General features: G+C 48.5%; 2 protein-coding genes across 3 annotated transcripts in view; both read left to right on the top strand.

The window, feature by feature from the left end:
- MAPRE1 (microtubule associated protein RP/EB family member 1) overlaps positions 1–7,766 on the top strand; it is a 43,402-nt gene extending 35,636 nt beyond the window's left edge. For both annotated transcript variants that reach the window (XM_075563784.1, XM_075563785.1), the window contains exons 6-7: positions 4,505–4,657; positions 6,020–7,766. In XM_075563784.1, coding sequence (XP_075419899.1) covers positions 4,505–4,657; positions 6,020–6,076 — 210 coding nt within the window. In that variant the 3' untranslated portion in view covers positions 6,077–7,766. The remainder of the gene's footprint in view (positions 1–4,504; positions 4,658–6,019) is intronic.
- A 2,659-nt stretch (positions 7,767–10,425) lies between these two features.
- The window catches only part of EFCAB8 (EF-hand calcium binding domain 8), a 74,309-nt gene continuing 67,414 nt past the window's right edge, over positions 10,426–17,320 (top strand). Inside the window, exon 1 of the mRNA XM_075527947.1 lies at positions 10,426–10,479. Within this exon, the coding sequence (XP_075384062.1) occupies positions 10,426–10,479 (54 nt within the window). The remainder of the gene's footprint in view (positions 10,480–17,320) is intronic.

Genomic DNA, 17,320 nt, shown 5'->3' with positions numbered 1-17,320 from the left:
GCCTGTGGCGGTGCCTTGCCCCAGCGGCCCTGTGCACTGTGAACATCTGATCACTGACAGCAGAGTGGGTGGGTGGGGAGGCTTCAGGCATTTCTGTAGCTTGTGAAATGGGAGAAACCTGTGTCCATAGGGAATATAGGCCCATAGACTAGAACAGTGGTTCTCAACCTTCCTCATGCTGTGACCCTTTCATACAGTGAGGAGGGGGCTAAACCTCCTTACTCTCCTAAAAGCTCTCGGAGGAGCAACCTCCATTGAGCACAGAACCTCTTGGCACCCAGACCTGGGAATTGAGGAGATTGGGAACTCGAGAGCCTGCCCAACGATCACATTCACTTGGACATTTCTCCCATTTGTGTGGGCCCCACAGTTCTGGCTGGTTTGAGGGTATCATGGGAAATAGGCCCCCATCCTTGTCCTTGGGTGACTCAGGTACTCTGGACGCTGACTCACTGTAGCACCGATCTTGGAAATGTGACTGGGGAGAAGGTGCACAGGCTCTACAGGCCAGGTGCCCTCCCCCCAGGGGGGTTAGGGTTGGAGTCCTGACCTGGTGAATGTGAAGTGGGGCTAACACTTGTTCAAGGTGGCCATTGAGTGTGTCTTAGGTGAGCTGATGCATGTTTGGTACCCGTGGGCGAAAATGCGGCAGTTGTGATCATTGTGGGCTCGTCTGTGTGCAGGGACCATAAATGGTCCAGAGTGTTCCATAGAAATGCTAGACTTTCCCCCTTGTGTATGAAAGATGAATAAAAAGAGCACTTTTCGAGTGCTTATGCTATGCCCTGTATCAAGTGCTTTCGTGTTACTATGGCACAGCCCTGTGAGGTGGTACCAGTGCTGTAGGAGCTAAACCCAGCGGGCCAGGCTCCAGAGCCTGCCGAGGCCAGACACTGCCGAGTCAGGAATGGAATGAATGGAGGAGGCTGTGTGACTTGTCTAGAGTCTTAGAGAGTGTTCTTTTCTTCACACCCACTGTTAGAAATGGGAATCCTTTACCACCCATCTGTTAAAGGGGCTTGTTCCAGGCTTGCCTGCTAAGCCCTGGGGAGAAGACCCGGGTTGTGGAAGCTGCTTTAGGCCTGGAAGGGGCATGTGACGTCGTTGGAGAAGATGTCCTTCCTGGCAGCCGCTGTGGTCGGAGTCTTTCAGAACTTCCTTCCCTGAGGGTGTGAATGGAACAAGCTGGAGCTTGGCTGGCTGGGCTTGGCGGATCCTTGGCCTTAAAGGGAAGGGAAAAGGCTCAGAATGGTGTGGTTGGGTGTCCCGAGCAGTGCTTTCTTGACAAGGGCCTCCGATTGACCGGCAGAGGCTGAGGTTCACTGAGCCTGGAAGATGGGCCACGTGCTCAAGATCAACAGGTCCAGTCTAACCATATGAGGGTCCAGTCCCACCATGAGAGGTTTAATTACTAATGAGGGATTTCATTATTAGTAATGAAGGGGTTTTTGGGTTGCTAAAGCCCTTCCCTTGTTACTTAAACTTGACCATCTTAGCTGATGTTCATAATTTCTTGGTCCCGAAAGTGTTGTTTGCCTTTCAGGCTTTGGTAAAGGTGTGTAGGTCTCAGAGAAGCATCTGGGGCAGAAACTTGGGCCAGGTGGGCGTGTTAAGCTAAGCGCTCGCTCCTTCTACAGATTGCTTGGTGAATCTGCCAAGGACTCCATCTACATTCTTAAGTCATCCGGAAGACATTTCCTTTGAATTGATTGTAGTCCAGAATAGTGCTGTCCTGGGGAAATGGGACGTGAGCCACAGTATATGATCTCTTAGAAGCTGCTTTAATAAACGTAAAAGGAAACCAACCGATAACGTGATTTTTAAAAGCAGACAGTCCAGTGTATCCAAAATTTGGGCATTTCAACATGTAATCCAGATAAGGAATTCTCGGTGATTTTGTTTGAGATGGGTCCTAGAGCTGTGAGAACCGTGCGTGTTACTCCTCTCCGCGCACACGGGCTAGCTTTCCGGTGCTTGGTGGCAGCCACGCTGGCCGATAGTTCCGTGGTGAAGAGAGCGAACCCCAACCCTCCTTGAGTAGACCTCACCTTTTTACTCGAGAAACGGTGCTAAGAGGGACATTGGCCACTAGCGACATATTTCTAACAACCTCATGAATTGGCATTCAAGATGGTTCTAGGTGTGAGGCAGGGACTTGGGTCTTTGTAGTTTGCTGCGGGTGTGGCCGCTCACTGGGTCAGGGAAGGACGATAGGCATGTGAAAGGCTCTCCTTTTGGTTGAGTGTGGCCTTGTTGAGGAAGATTCAAATTTAGGAGTGGTTCTTGAGTGACCTGTTGTGAGCCAGTTACTGTCTTTCCCACATCTTATTTCTTGACATGGTACTTTAAAAGAATCAGCTAGCCCAAAGAACAGATCGCTTGGTAACAGGGGTTTTCCTCTACATGGTGGGAACCTAGAACCCAGAACCTACGTAGACCTTGTGACAGACACCTGAAAGGGGCTCCCTTCCCACCAGAAGGCTGGGCAGCTGCTTTGCGACGCTTGATGCTTTGTAGACCAGAGGAGGTTTCCTTGGTGTGTGGGGATGGCACTGCTGAGACATGGGCCTCCAGGTTAGCACCCCACGTGAAACTACCTTGACTTCCCACTGTGCCACAGTCACAGTAAGGTTACCAGCCGTGTGGTTACTTGACCTCTTTCTCTGCCACTTGGATGGTTGTTGGTCAACTCTTACCCTTCTTTCTTTAAAAAAAAATTTTTTTTAATCCAAATTTATTTCGATTTACTTACAGCTTTATTGAAATATATATTGATATGCATTGAATGTGTAAATTATGTGTATTTTAATCATTTTATTAGGGGTTTGTACAACTCTTTATCACAATCCATACATCCATCCATTGTTGCCATCATCATTCTCAAAACATTTGCTTTTTACTTGAGCCCCTGGTACCAGCTCCTCATTTTCCCCCTTCCCTTCCCAACCCCCTCCCTCATGAACCCTTGATAATTTATAAATTATTAATAGTTTTTCATGTCTTACACTGTCCGTCTCCCTTCACCTACTTTTCTGTTGTCTGTCCCCCAGGGAAGGGGTTATATGTAGATCATTGTGATCGGTTCTCCCTTTCTACCCCACTTCCCTCCACCCTCCCAGTATTGCCATTCTCACCACTGATCCTGAGGGGTTCAGCTCTTACCCTTCTGTATCCTGCTCACACCCCACGGTGGGGCTCACAGTTGAAGGAAAGCTAGCAAGACATACAATGAAGCAGTAGAGAATAGTGGGGAATGGGTGCTTTCGCTTTACTGGCCACCAGGCGAGGCAATACTTTTTAAACTTTGAATTGATTGCTGGGGCTGCTACAGGCATAGCAAGAGCTAGTCCAGAACCTGGTCCAGGAGAACTTTGGTGATGAATTGGTGAGGAGGTGCTTGGCAGAATGGGCCTGCTGGTTCCGGTCACTCGATGATGCTTCCCTGCAGACATGAGAAGGGGAGCTTTCTTCTGCTCTCGGGCAGGACTCCATCCTCTCCATGGGCTCTGCTGCTGTCTGCTTGGGTTTGGGCAGCTCTGCACTTGGCAGGGTGGGCCAGATGATGGCTGTGATGTCTTCTGGTTGGTGGTATTCCCCGCTTCCCAAACTCTCCTCAAGCGCTGGGCCTTCGGTGTCCTCGCTGGGCCATCCGGGCTGCCTGCGCCCTTGGCTGGTCGGCACTGTGAGGGTTTATGCTTTACTGTGTGCCATGTCATTTGCTGTCACTAAGACTACGGCAACCCCCTGGGTTGCAGTTTTGAATGCATCAGCATGAAGATGGAGATGTACTCGTTTACAATACGTGCGTAAAGGATTGTGGGAGTTATTAACACTCATTGCTCTTGGCTAGATGTATGTGATCCTGGAATCAGCACTGTACTTCTAAATGGACTGCAACTTTCCAGGAACTTCTGAGGAGGGATCCAGGGGGATTTAGTTTTGCGCATCCCCATTGTGGGCATCTAAAGAATCCGGTGCCTGCACAGTGAGCCAGTGAGGTGCTCTAGAGTGAGTGTGCCTGCCTCCTGTTGTCTTGTCTTTTGAAGATTCTGGGAGAGACACCGGTACCAGGAACCTTCCTCAGATTGCTGCCCTTTGAGAGTCATGGATGGGGATGAGAAAGAACCAGGGAACTTTTAAATGTCCAGGTGGTTGAAAGTCGTCCCTTTTCAGTGAGCTGCATAGATGAGTTCCTGTTGCAGGCTTAAGTCTGGGCTGGGCTGTGTGTTCTGCTTCTGTATTTGCCTCAGGCCCTGGCATGCGTACCGCCCCCCGCCCCCTCCAATTTGCTCTCAGGCCCTGAGAAGTTCCTGTTTGTGTGTGTGTCGGTGGGGGGCTGGGGTACCCTTTCCTTGAAGTTATTCTTGGAGTCAAGGTGGTCGTGAACAAGTCCATTTTACCTGGGGACAAGGAAAACTGACAAACAAGTGGGTTTTGCAGGTCCTGAGAACGCCTTACCGATGCATTACCATAGTCTGGTGTGCCTCCCTTCTGCTGTGTGCAGGTCAACGTGCTGAAGCTCACCGTTGAAGATCTGGAGAAGGAGAGAGACTTCTACTTTGGGAAGCTGAGGAACATCGAGCTGATCTGCCAGGAGAACGAGGGCGAAAACGACCCCGTGCTGCAGAGGATTGTGGACATTCTGTACGCCACAGACGTACGTGTTGAGTCGAGGAGGGTCCTCTCCAAGGGGGTGCCCTTAGTCGGGCTCCAGAGTGGCTTCATCAAAAGGCTGCAGCTTCGGCCCTTTGAGGCAGCCAGCTGGCACCTCAGCCCAGTTACTGCGTGTCCTATGAAGGCTGGAGCCTTTGGCAGAAATAGGACAAGGAGGTGACCAGCCTCCTCTGCTCCTGTCATTGGTGCCCACTAATAGGTGCCCTAGGTCACGCACCCCTGGTCTCCCTCACCCCACCCCCAATACCCAGGGCCCCGGGTGAATTAGCAGGGGTGCCCGGCTGAGGGAAGGAGGCACGTGGCCCCTTCTCTGGAGTGGGGTCCACAGCTGCCAGTGGGTTCCTTGGCTCCACCCCCCCAGGAGCTCCCCTGGAGTGCTTCCCCTTGCTGTGCTCTGTGGTCTGGTTTCCCAGTCAGGGGAGGCTGACTCTTCCAAGATTGAGAATCTGGCATTTGGACGTGTCCACCGTTTATGCTTTGGTTTTGTTCCTTGAGTCACACACCACGAAGCTCTAAGGTCATATAAGTGTCGTCAGCACTGGCCTCAAACACATCTTGGGAATTCTGGGAGAATAAGACAGATGACCGACGGGAACGTTGGTCGTTCATTCATTGTGTATCTAGGCTTTCTCTGTGTCAGATAATGAAAACAGGGATGAGGACGAGGAGTGGAGACAGGATACTACCAAATTTTACAGGTGGTTCTTTATGAGACAAATTTTCAGTTTTGAAAACAGCTTTAGGGAGTTCTAATTGACATGAATTTCAAATGTACTTTTTGATAATTTGATGTGTGTGAAACCATTCCTGTAGTCAAAACTACCCATCACCCCAAAAGCTTGAGAATGGGTTTGCGTGGGGTTAGTTTTTGCCCGAGGTGAGATGCGGTTCTGCTGCCAAGACATATAAAGTCATGGTCACCAAGCCTCGTGGGGGTCAGCCTACTTTGAAACAATTCTGTCAAACCAGGACAGACTGGAATTTATCAAGTGTGTCTGCACTGGAGTGACAGCGGGAATGGGGAACGTGCGTGGTCCACTGGCCCCGTGAGCCAGGCACTTAATTCCCTGGAAACCGCCCAGGTAGAGGTTTGAGACGCTGCTGTGCAGCATGCACGCTCCCTTGCTGTCTTAGACGGAGGTGAGTCTCCAGCAGGACGTCCACCTGCAGTTTTCCCTGGGCCACCCACATTTCACTCAGTGGGCTCCATTCCCCTGTGACTCCGGTGGCCGTGACGGAAGCAGAGCCTTTGACTTCGTCGGGCTTTTAAAAGGAGGGCGGGAAGGCACCATTGAAACTGGTCCGTGTTGAGTGACTGCCTTTCCCTGCGCTTTTCCCATTTTAGGAAGGCTTTGTGATACCAGATGAAGGGGGCCCGCAGGAGGAGCAAGAAGAGTATTAACAGCCTGGACCAGCAGAGCACCATCCGAGTTCTTCACTCCAAATCATGTGCTTCACTGTAAAATACTCCCTTTTATGATTCTTAGAGGACTCACTGGTTTCTTTTCATAAGCAAAAAGTACCTCCTCTTAAAGTGCACTTTGCAGAAGTCTCACTCCTTTTTCCATTCGTTTGAGTTAGGAGCTTTCTACCTTGTAGCAGAGCAGTATTAACATCGAGTTGGCTCACCCAGAGAGCAAAGAGGTTCACCCTAGGGCTCACTGTGCGCTTGCTGGAGACGGTGTCAGTGGAGAAATACAAAGACTGAATTGAATTTTAAGCTAATGTGAAACCTTGGCAGAGAACATTTAATAAATAAATAATGCCTTAAGAGTATTTAAAATATGCTTCCATATTTCAAAATATAAAGTGCAACATGACAGGAGAGTCTGTGTGTTTTGACATTGTTGGGGAAGGCGGGGCCAGACCTTGGAACCCTTGTTTGGAATGGGCGGTTGGTCGACCTTGTGGGGCTGCTGGAATCCCTGGAGGCCGAGCCTCTGGCCGGCCAGGATAGCAGAGATGAGAGTTGCTCTGTGAAGCCTTTGAAAGTCACTGACCAGATGCCTCCCTGCTAAACACAATCCAGAGGCACTGATGCCCGGATGGAGAGAGAGAGAGAGAGAGAGTGTGTGCCTCAGCCTGAAGCGCTGGAGTCGGAGAGCTCGATTTTCCATGAGCATTTCTCCCCCTCAGCTCCCCGGTGACCCCCCACATTTCTATGTACTGTGTTCTTTGGGGGAAGTAAGGTGTGTCCAGTTTTTCAACCTCATAAACTACCCTTGGGGGCCAGCCCACGTCTGTGGGATTGAGCTGGGGGCTGGGTCCTATTTTACTGTCTTTTAAGTTTACATTTAACCTGTTTCTCTTCTCTGCTCCCCTGCCGTTCCCCCACCCCCCCCTTCCCGGGACTCCTTTGTTGGCATCTTCAAATTTGCCGCTTCGAGTCCAAGTCTAGCAGGCAGGTGATGCTGCTGCCAGTTCTGCCTGGACCTTTGGCCGAGGGAGGGAGCTGTGAGGGTGCTGTGTCCTCGGTACCCGCCGCCCACAGCTCTCCCCTGGGATGGGAATGCTTGGCCAGAGCACTCGTTATCTCTTTGGAGATAAAGCTTGTTAGCGTGTTACTAAATGTATGTTTTCTTTTGCAGAGAATGCAGTACCATGTCTGATTTAATGATTAATATTTAAACTATTTCACTCCTTAACTCCCTCATTTGCTTTTGCCCACGGCCTGTTCCAGTCCCCTTCCTTTGGCAGAATTCTGCAAAATGTGTGTCGCCCACTACTGAGATGGTTCCGCCCTTGATGTGTTTGTATTGATTTGTTTCTGGTGGTAGCTTGTCCTGTAATGTGTGTAGAAAGCAGGTATTTTATGATAAAGTTGTTGTGTAGTGCATGCTCTGTGTGGAATTCAGAGGAAAAAACACAGATTCAGTGATTAACAATGCCAAAAAAAAACACAAAAAAGAAAAGGAAAGAAAACAAGTAATTAGCCATTGTTCAGATGACAGTGGTGCTATTTCTCTTTTGTGGCCTTTTAGACTTTCGTTGCCCTAAACTCCAGTTTATCGGGAACCCATTTTCCACCTGGTCTTTCTTGACAGGGTTTTTTTCTACTTTAAACAGTTTCTAAATAAAGTTCTGTATTTCAAGAGTGTCATGTCTGAAATTTGTCTTAGCATGAGTATGTGCTTTTAGGCTAAGCAATACGGTACCAGCCCTGTCCTGAACTGGGATTAGCTTTTCCATGCCTTCACGGGTTTCCAAATGTGTTTATTTCTGTGGTCCTCACATTAGCTCGCCCGGCCGCTCCTGGCTCCCGTGCCCTTTGCAGAGCTCCCGGGGTGGGGCTGGCCTGAGAAATGCAGCTGGACAGAAGACCCTGGTGGAGATGTACTTTTGTTCTCCGCAGTGCACTTCAAAGGCCTCCCTCGGACACTTACCTTTGCCCAGAAAAGAATCTAAGATTGTTGCCCTGCAGGCTTTCCTCCCTGTTTTTAGGCCCCCTTTCAGAAGCAGAGTTGGTGCAGAGTTAAGTGGGCACAGAGTCATTTGTAAGGTCTTCAGAGGACCTCCCCTAGCCCCAGGTGGTCGGGAAATCCACCCTGATGATTCTGACTGAGGTTACAGCCACTTCCTTCCACTAGACACCAATGGTGTGATACCTGCCTTGAAAGGTTAACAGGAATTTGGTGCCTTGTGCATTGGTGTAATCTACCAGATGATATCTCTGGGAGGGCTTGGAGAGAAGACGCTGTTGGTTGATGTCAACTGCGACATCCCCTCAGTGTCAACAGTGAAGCCGATCCTTGTACCTTTGATCCCCCACTCCATGGACCTGGGGTCCATCCAGCCTTTAGATGTGATGGCTTAGGGAGGCGGGTGGGGTCATCATGGGCTCAGTAGACTTGGGTAAGCTCCTTGGTTTGCTTAGCAAGTTCTGTGTTGCACGGAAAGAAGGTAGTGAACGGAATTCCGTCTCCAGAAATTGAGTTACTAGATTGAACCAGCTGCATTTTCTGTCCCTCCGGCCACCTCGAGAAAGACTGACGAGTGCTTCGCCATCTATGCAGCTTCAAGTCACGTGACTGGCAGGGGGACAGAGCATTGAATGTTGAGCCCTCCTCGATTTTTGGCAACAAATTCCTGCGGGTGGAAATAATTTCTTGGTCTTGGCCCCATTTGAAAGCAAACCATGGCACCCATGAAAGGGCTTTGTAAACCAACCGGAGAGAAACCATTTTTCCTGGTTCACTTTTAGCGCCTTCTCTTTGGTTTCCTTGTAGTCTGGGGATTGGTGAAGGTAGGAGACAGGGACAGGTACTGACGTCTTCTGGTTTAAGGGGGCATGTTGGGCTGAAGTCCTCATGTAGTGCTTGCTGGGATCAGAAGGTGCAGACCGACCTCCCAAGCCCCCTACATAGTTGGAAAGCAGTGGGCAGATGGAGGGGGGGCGGCAGGGAGGATTATGACATGGATTTTCAGCTCCTGTCTGAAAGTCCATTTAGGTTCGGGAAAACTGACTGCAGGCCTTTCGCAGCTTGAGGCAGCAGCAGGGCACTCCCAAGTATAGGTTTTGGGTATTTTTTAAAGTCAGTAATACTAAGTTCTTCCCATTTTGTTTTGATGGATTGTTGCTTCCAGCTCTGTATTTATGAATCTTTGATTTTTGTCCTGTTTTCCTCAAGGGAAATGGGGTTCTAAATACACTTAAAAATATGATTCAGATTTATTGGTGTTTTTTTTTCATTGGTAATTTCTGGGAGGTTCATTCTTTCAAATGCCACACGATATTTTAAAAAAAGAAAGCTGCCTTTTACTTTAACCATGGTAACTCGAGAGTTCTGCAAAGATTTTCTGGTAAATTTCAACATGGTGAGCCCTATCTGTGACAGATGTTTGCCGTAGTTCAAATAGATTGATCAGCAAACCAGACGAGGACTTTACCTGAGCCGCCTAACCCGATTAGCTTGCTGGTGTGTGTGGTGACCCACCTCCACCGCTGTGGTCAACAGAGAAGGTGGAAGTAAGTGCTTCGAGTCAAGCTGAATCCAGACCTGTGGTCAGTTGTCTGTGACTTACCGGCCACTTCTGCTCCGACTTAAGTGAGGAATACGTAGTGCACTTGAATTCCCAGTGGGATTTGGAGAACTTTAAAATGAGAGTAGTTCACTAAGGGAAAAGCTCAGCAGGGATTCTGCACCCTTGAACTTGGCTGTCTTAGGGCTCACAGGAGTTGGAACCATCAACTCGATAGCTGGGGATAGTTAGGACCATCTAGATGGCGTCAGCCGGATGGTTCTGAAGATGTGTCTTCCCTTTAACGTAACCTAAATTGAAACGTAGTGTCAGCCCTTAGAAGCTTTCTGTTGCATAGTCCAAGGTCATTAGTTATCTTAATGAGCAATTCTAACATTCCAGTCAAAGTTCCAGGCCCCTCAATCCTGTAAAATATTGAGATACGTCCTAGCCGGAAGTGAGGGTCATAGCGCGGTTCCTACTTGCTGTGCCTGGGGTCTGGTGCCAGAGAAGCGCCAGCAGCCTGAGCACTGTGTAGTCGGCGTGCCCAGCGGTGCCTCCTCCCTGAGACTCCTAGAATGTCTTCCGCTCACAGGTGAGCCCCGCGTCTGTGGTGTCTCTCCCCACGAAGAAGTGACTGCTATTCAGGACGCAAGTGGCTGCAGCTGGAGCACAAAACGTCAGGGCTTCTTCCGGAGCAAGGGCCAACCTGACTTAAGCTCTCCCGAGATGGCCAAGCAGCCAGACCACAACCTGGAGACAATTTAGAACAAAGCAGAACCTGCAGTAGACATGCTTCTCAATTACCTGCAAGCTTTCAAGAAGGCCCTGGACCTGGTCATGCAGGTGCAAAAGCAGACCATCAAAGGAACCAGAAGCAAGAAAAAGCCACAGAGATGACTCTAAACAAATCTGAAAGTAATGGAAGTTTCCCACAGACTTTTTGAAGCCCCTATGTACCTATCTCACGACTTTTGCCTGTTCAGTTACTTACAGGTTTAAGCCTTATTGACAGCAATTATAAAAATCTGTTTGAAAGCTAACATTCCATGATCCTTGTAGTTTTTCCAACACCTCTACCCTCCACCCCCCACTTTCTGCATACTGACGCTATTAACCACCAATAAACTTTGATATTTCAAAAAAATATTGAGATACATAGATATTGAAAGTGTAAATAATTCAGGTTTTCTTTATACCAGATGAGGCTTTGACAGTAAAATGGAATGAACTTTCACAGACACAGTTGGGAGTGTTGGGAGAGGTCTTGAGGCCATTCCAAAGCATGGCACCCATGAGAAGGCTTTGTAAACCTCTCGCCAGATGATGCTCCCATCTTCCTGGCCGACGGTGCTTTTTCTTGTTTTGGATCTCTGGGAATGGGTGAGGCTAGGAAGCTGGGCATAGGTTCTCATGTCTTCTAGTTTAACTTTCTATGTGGGCAGTGGACTGATAGACGGAAACATTGGTGGGGGAGCCCAGTCCATCTCAACAGAGCTGGCTTTGTGGCTCAACTGATACCCGGTGGGGGCAGGACTGAGTTTCTTACTGGACGATTCACAAAATGCAGTGTGGACTATTAAAGTCCAAAGCCAAGGCTGTGAGTGGGTGGACTGTCCATGGGGTACAAGGCTTGCGTCCATCTCTGACCTTTACCAGATTTGAGGGAAACAAGGTGGGGGGCGGAGCTGTCAACCTGGGCTTGGGACCAGGTCCTGCATCACAGTGAGCATATGGGCAGAGTGGCTCCTGAAAAAGTTCCTTAGTTCAGTAAAAGACAATAGGATGGATTGAGAAAAAGTAGGGGAGGGCAGCACTCTATTAAATGTTGGCTCGAGGTGAAATTTCTTGGGCAACTGGGGTTCTATGAAAAGGCGCATCAACTGCGTATCGCGTGAAGTCTGGGAAGTTCTCACCTATCACGAGGTCATTTGGGCATTCTGTAAACTGTACAGAGTGTGCTTGAAGAGCAGTACTTTTGGTCTGGACTCTCAAAGGGGGTGGGGGTAGGGCGAAGCTTTGACAAGAGTGACAAGGGAGTCAGTCAGCACGTGAGGTTTGTGACTTTCTCCCACAGCTGCAAGAATGTCTTGTTTGTAAAACTAAGCTCACTGTCATCAAGTCGATGCCCACTCATAGTGATCCTATAGCACAGGGTTCTCTAGGGGCAGGGAGTCGAAGGCCCTGTTTACTCAGGAGTGCGCTGGTGGATGTGAACTGCTGGCCTTGCAGTTAGCAGCCTAACAACCATGATGCCACCTGGGCCTGCTTGCTAATAACACTTCTCCAAATTCTCATTCGTTGCAGGATTCTGTTGGTGTTTTAAGGTTTTTGCCACGACTGGACACGGTTTATCCTTTTCTAAGCTAGTGACCCTTAGTTTCTTTCATCTTGCTTGTTTTATCCTGTTCATATTTATTTTTCTCATCATGGGATCCACCTACACGTCTTAGTTATAGGATGTCAGATCTTGTGTAGTCTCAAGGTCATCTGAATTTTAACATTTTACCTAATTTTTTTATTGGATAACTGCCTTAAATTTTTTTCCTTTTCTGTTTTTCTATAAAATAATGTGAGTTAAACCTATACACAGTTCTATGCAATGGATGTTTTTACTTTGAAATGTTAAGGTCCACTTGGGCGAATGGACTAAGCTTTTAAAATTTTCCTTAATAGGTTTTTATGCTCTATCTCAGCTTGCCTCTGTGTGAACTCCTTTCTGTGGTGGAGGCAGAAAGGAATAATTCTAAAATCCAACGCAGAATGAAATAAAACATTTTTAAATTTCTAAGAATTTTGAACTCTGACTTTCATTTTCCCTGATCTTTAAGGGAATATACATGTAATTTGATTTTAAAAAAATTTGGAGGAGACCTGTCCCACCCACATGGGGGTAATCTCCCCCTTTTTTTTTTTTTTTGAACCAAATGAAGCCTTTGAAATCTCTGGCATCTAGGCCTGGCCTTCCCATTGGCAGAGGCGTGCAGTTGGAAGGGCCAGCAGTGCTTTCAGTGTCATATGAGCTGGGCTGTTGACCTCAACCTGAACCTGTTGTTAGGTGCTGCTGAGTTGACACTGGCCACAGCAACCCCGTGTGACGGGAGAACACCCCCCAGGGAGTTGTCTAGGCTCTAAGAACAGATGGCCAAGTTTTTCCCTGCAGGAGCTGCATGGTGGGTTTGAACCTCCAGCCTTTGGATGAAGACTCAAGTGTTACACCGGTGCACACCACCAGGGCCGCCTCCAACCTCAACCTACTGCCAGCCACAGGTATGACCTTAGAGGATCGTCTCTAGCATTGTTTCCAGTTCTAGCAGTCAGTGACTGCCTTCTTGTTTGAGAAGGAAGCTTCTTGGCTATGAACTGGCATCTTGATGGTTGACAGATTAAATAAAGCTGAGAAAGATCAAAGTTTTGACATCTTCTATGACAAAAATAATAATTTGTAAGTTATCAAGGATTCAGGAGGGAGGGTGGAGCTGGGAGGGAGGGGGGAAATGAGCTGATATCAAGGGCTCAAGTAGAAAGCAAATGTTTTGAGAATGATGATGGCAACAAATGTGCAAATGTGCTTTACATAATGAATGGATGTATGGATTGTGATAAGAGTTGTATGAGCCCCAATAAAATGATTTTTTTAAAGTTATGACATCTTCCAAGTGCAGTGTTAAAGCTTCAAAGGATACTTAAAATGAACATTGCTGGGAGGTGGAGGTAGCAGGGGTTCATGGCAAGACCCTCTCTCATTAGGGATCAGGCTTTGTTGTTTTAGAATTGGAAGTGATGCCTCGATTCAGCTGGAGCAGGACTTTAACTTCTCCCCACCATTGTCTTGTGGGTAATGGCTAATGAGCTTTCTCTAGGAGACTTTTCCTAATGCCCTCTCAGGTAGAATCGGTTCTATATTTAACTTTTTTTAGGTGGGAATTTTCTGAGCTTTTCCTTAATAAAAAAATAGAATGCATCAACATTTCCCTTTTTTTTCCCCCAAGGAGAAGAATCTATTGAGGGGGTTTCGTAAAGTGTGTGGAAAAAATTCAATTATCTTTGAATTTTCATTTTTTTCAGGAACTTTCTGAGGTCCCCTTGTCTTCTGATAGAACTTAGCATGTTCTAGGCCATACTGATAATCAGTGGAGATAGGCTCTATTGAAAAAAAAATATATGGTCTGATTAGACATTGGAAAAATACAGGGCCTGCTTTAAGTAGAAGTAATAGTGCTGAATTGGGAAATGAAAATACTGAACAAATATGGAAAAGCAGTCTGTCGATCTAATTATTTTTTTCTTTAAAGAAACTCTGGTATCTGATTTAAAAGACTTCTGCGTCCCCCTCCCCCCCTTTTAGCTTTTTTGACTTTTTCTTTCGCCACTCCTGCCTCTGTTCCACAAAGCAACAAATCCCTGATCTCTGTTGGTGGTGAAATAGGATGGGAGGGAAGCGGCTTTCCCGCCTGTGGTGTGGTGGGGTCTGGGTTTGGTGACCAGTGAACATTTTGGTGGCACCATCATGATGTGCTTGGTGGGGTAGCTTTCTAAATTCGTAATCCATGTGGTTGGAAGTCTCCCCAAGAAACGGGCGTTTCACCGACAAGAGTGAACAGCGCAGAACCCGCCTCAAGTGCAAGATGTGGAGCTCCTGAAGAGACCGGGAGGGAGTACCTTGTGCTGCCACCCTCTGTACTGTGCTGCCGTGGCCGGCCTTGCTTTTTTACCAGGGAGTTTTCTGCGCCTCTTCTTGGCCAGTGGGCTGTTTTGTTCTCACACTTGTCAGCCCTTGGGGGCTGTCGCTCTTAGCAGTGCTGTAAACGTTCAATAAAGTAAAAAGAAAGGTTCAGCTTTGATGAAAATGGCCGTGGTCGTCAGGTGAAGTGGGATGGATCCCAAAGCTCCCTTTGTCTTCTGAACGTGGAATTCTGCCCCCAGTTCTAAGTGTGCCTTCCAAAGGAAGCTCCCAGTGTTCCACAGCTACCTCGCAGATAAGCTGCCTCCACGTCGGGACAGCTGCCAAGATGTCTGAGTTGAGTTTTGTGTCAAAACCGAGAAAGATGAGCTGGGCTTACCAAGTGGAGCCAGAGTGAGTGGGGGCTTGGGGTTGATGCCCTCTGAAAGAGTGGGCTCCTGAGCCTGAAGATTGTTCGGTTCTCATGTCCCCACGTCCCAAATCAGTACCCTAGTGTGGATGCCCTTCCATGAGTTTGCGTGTGGAGAGTACCTCCCGCGCCCTCGGCATTGCGTGGTCCCTCCCGGGTGTCTCTCACCATGGGGCAGGAGGCCAAGAGCCTCAGGCAGGGGTTCTCCCCCTTCCTCATGCCGCCACCCTTTCATACAGTTCCTCGTGTGGTGGTGACCCCCAGCCAGAACATTATTTTCGTTGCTATGTCATCACTGTCACTTGGTGACTGTCAGGAATCGACCCCTGTGAAAGGATCGTTTGCCCCCCAAAGGGGTCACGACCCACAGGTTGAGAGCCGCTGATCTAAGGAGCCATGGCCACACAGCCAGCCACCCTCCTCCCCACCGGAACATGAGTCCAAAGGCCCGTGAGATGGACTCATTGCCTGTACCACCTTGCGCTGATTCCAGCTTCTGTGGGCCTGTCCCCCAGCCTCTCCCTTTTGCGGACACCCTTCCTAGGTCTGGAATTGGGCATGGAGGTGCCACGCAGATGTGTTTGTGGGGCATTTATACACATACCATGAACCCTTGAGCCAGGGCGGAGGGCAGGGCGTTGGGATGGGTACAGGGCTGGAAGCGGGCTCTCCCCACATTGCCAGATCCTGGCACTGAATTCTTGCTCTCTGTCAACATGCACAAGGCGTTATCTCATCATGAACACTTCAGCTGTTTTTCTCTTAGCGAGTCTTTCGTTGTTCGCATTGTTGAAGGTGTCCGCAGCCGACCACAGCAGTTCAGACTTTACACGTACAATGAGCCACCGAGGACATGCTTCCAGTTGGTCGTGGCATCTTCTTGCCGTTCAGATCGGCTCCTCACTTCCCCAAGCTTCGCTCTAACTTTGGAGATTTGCTGCTATCTTTTCATTGCCGTATCCAGAGGCCTTTGCTTTCCCTCATCGTCTCCGTTCCCCATGAAACATCCTATTCTCATACTGTCTGACTCATTCTCTGTGTGTGTGTGTCTCATGTTGTGCCCCTCAGTAGAGCCATTCCTGAAGTTTCAGTTCCCCGCATATCCAGGGATTTTATGAATTTCTAATTTGATAGCGCAGTATCACATGCATTAAAACACTTTCCCTTCTCTCCTGTGTCTTGTGCCAGGGCCGGACTATAGTTTAAAAATTATGAACAAATTCCTATACACACTGCACATCTTTTACTTGGAAGTACAAAAACAAATGGCAAAAACACCCAGCGGGCCGGGTAAGTGTGCTCGGAGGGCCGCATGTGGCCCGCCGGCCGTAGTTTGAGGACGCCTGATCCAAGCTATTGCCACACGACATTGGGTTGTGTTGGCCAGGCTCCACTCTTGTTCCTCCTCCCTTTTATGCTGATGAGTTTTTATAAATATGCTTCATCCTGCTCAGCCTTCCTGGTCAGGCTTAAGACTATGTTCTGTTTCTGTTTTTTTCTTTTCCATCTCTTCTCTCTTCCCCACTCCAGAACCTTTTGGTCAAGTGTAGCTGGCTCATTGGATGAGGCCTCCCTTGACTTTTTCAGCCATCCTAGAGTGCTCTCTTGTCTGATAGGACTTGCTGTTGACGTGGATTGGTGTTTTAGTAAACTTAACAAAAGGCTTTCTTTTGTCTCGAGGTGCCCCTGACCCAGGAGAAGCACACAATTTGTGGGAAATGGGGAGTTTAAAGATAATGGAATTTTCCCACCAAGTTTTTGAAACTTTGTACCCTTATTCTCAGAGCAGACCTCCGTGGATGCTTACTCCCCCACACACTGCTGGAAGGAGAGTTCTCTCAGCTCTGAACAAGACATCCTATCCTGTCCCCAAGGCCGTTTGAGGACAGGCAGGGGGGCCCTACTTCTGATGCATGTCTTTGACCCTTGGGCCCTCCTCATCCTCACCAGTAGCTGGTCATTGGATTGCAGGAACTCTGTCCCTTCTCATTCGGTCAATGTATGACTTCTATTGAGAAACCTTTAACACTGAGCAAGAGGAAGGTAACTTGAGACACGCCAGGGCTTCAGTGGGGGTCAGCTTGGGAAGAGCTCCCCCTGGAGAAGCGCATGGCAAGAGGGATGCTCATCATGTGCATCCACAGAGTGTCCGTGGGCCAGGGGCCACCCCCCCTCCTTGACCCTGACTTCCATCCCTCTGTGACTCCAGCTAGGTCAGCTTCCCTTGTGGTCCTAATGATCAGAGTTGAAGTGGCTGTGATTCCTTCTTCTAGGTCTTCTGACACCTTGTTAAAAGAAAGCTCTCAGTTTCAGAAGGTAAGAAAACATCACCGTTACTAAAGGGAAGGGGCATTCCAGGGCCACCCGAGCATGACTTGTCAACATTGGAGTCAATTAGTCTCTGCCCCGTTGACAGGGCCCGGTAGGTAAGTACAGTTTGCACTGCAGCCAGCTGGCTTTTTCCTTAGGGTTCTGCATGGGTCAAGTGCAACAAAGCCGAGGCTACCATTTTGCAGCCTCAGCTCAGACTAAGTGTTATCCCGCAGGGTTGTAATCATGGTGGAATGGATTATATGAATTATTATTGAGATGTG

The sequence above is a fragment of the Tenrec ecaudatus genome, chromosome 12, assembly GCF_050624435.1.
Source record: "Tenrec ecaudatus isolate mTenEca1 chromosome 12, mTenEca1.hap1, whole genome shotgun sequence".
Taxonomy (NCBI): Eukaryota; Metazoa; Chordata; class Mammalia; order Afrosoricida; family Tenrecidae; genus Tenrec; species Tenrec ecaudatus.
Note: the sequence above shows the minus strand (reverse complement) of the source record. Positions and strands in the feature narration are given on the sequence as shown.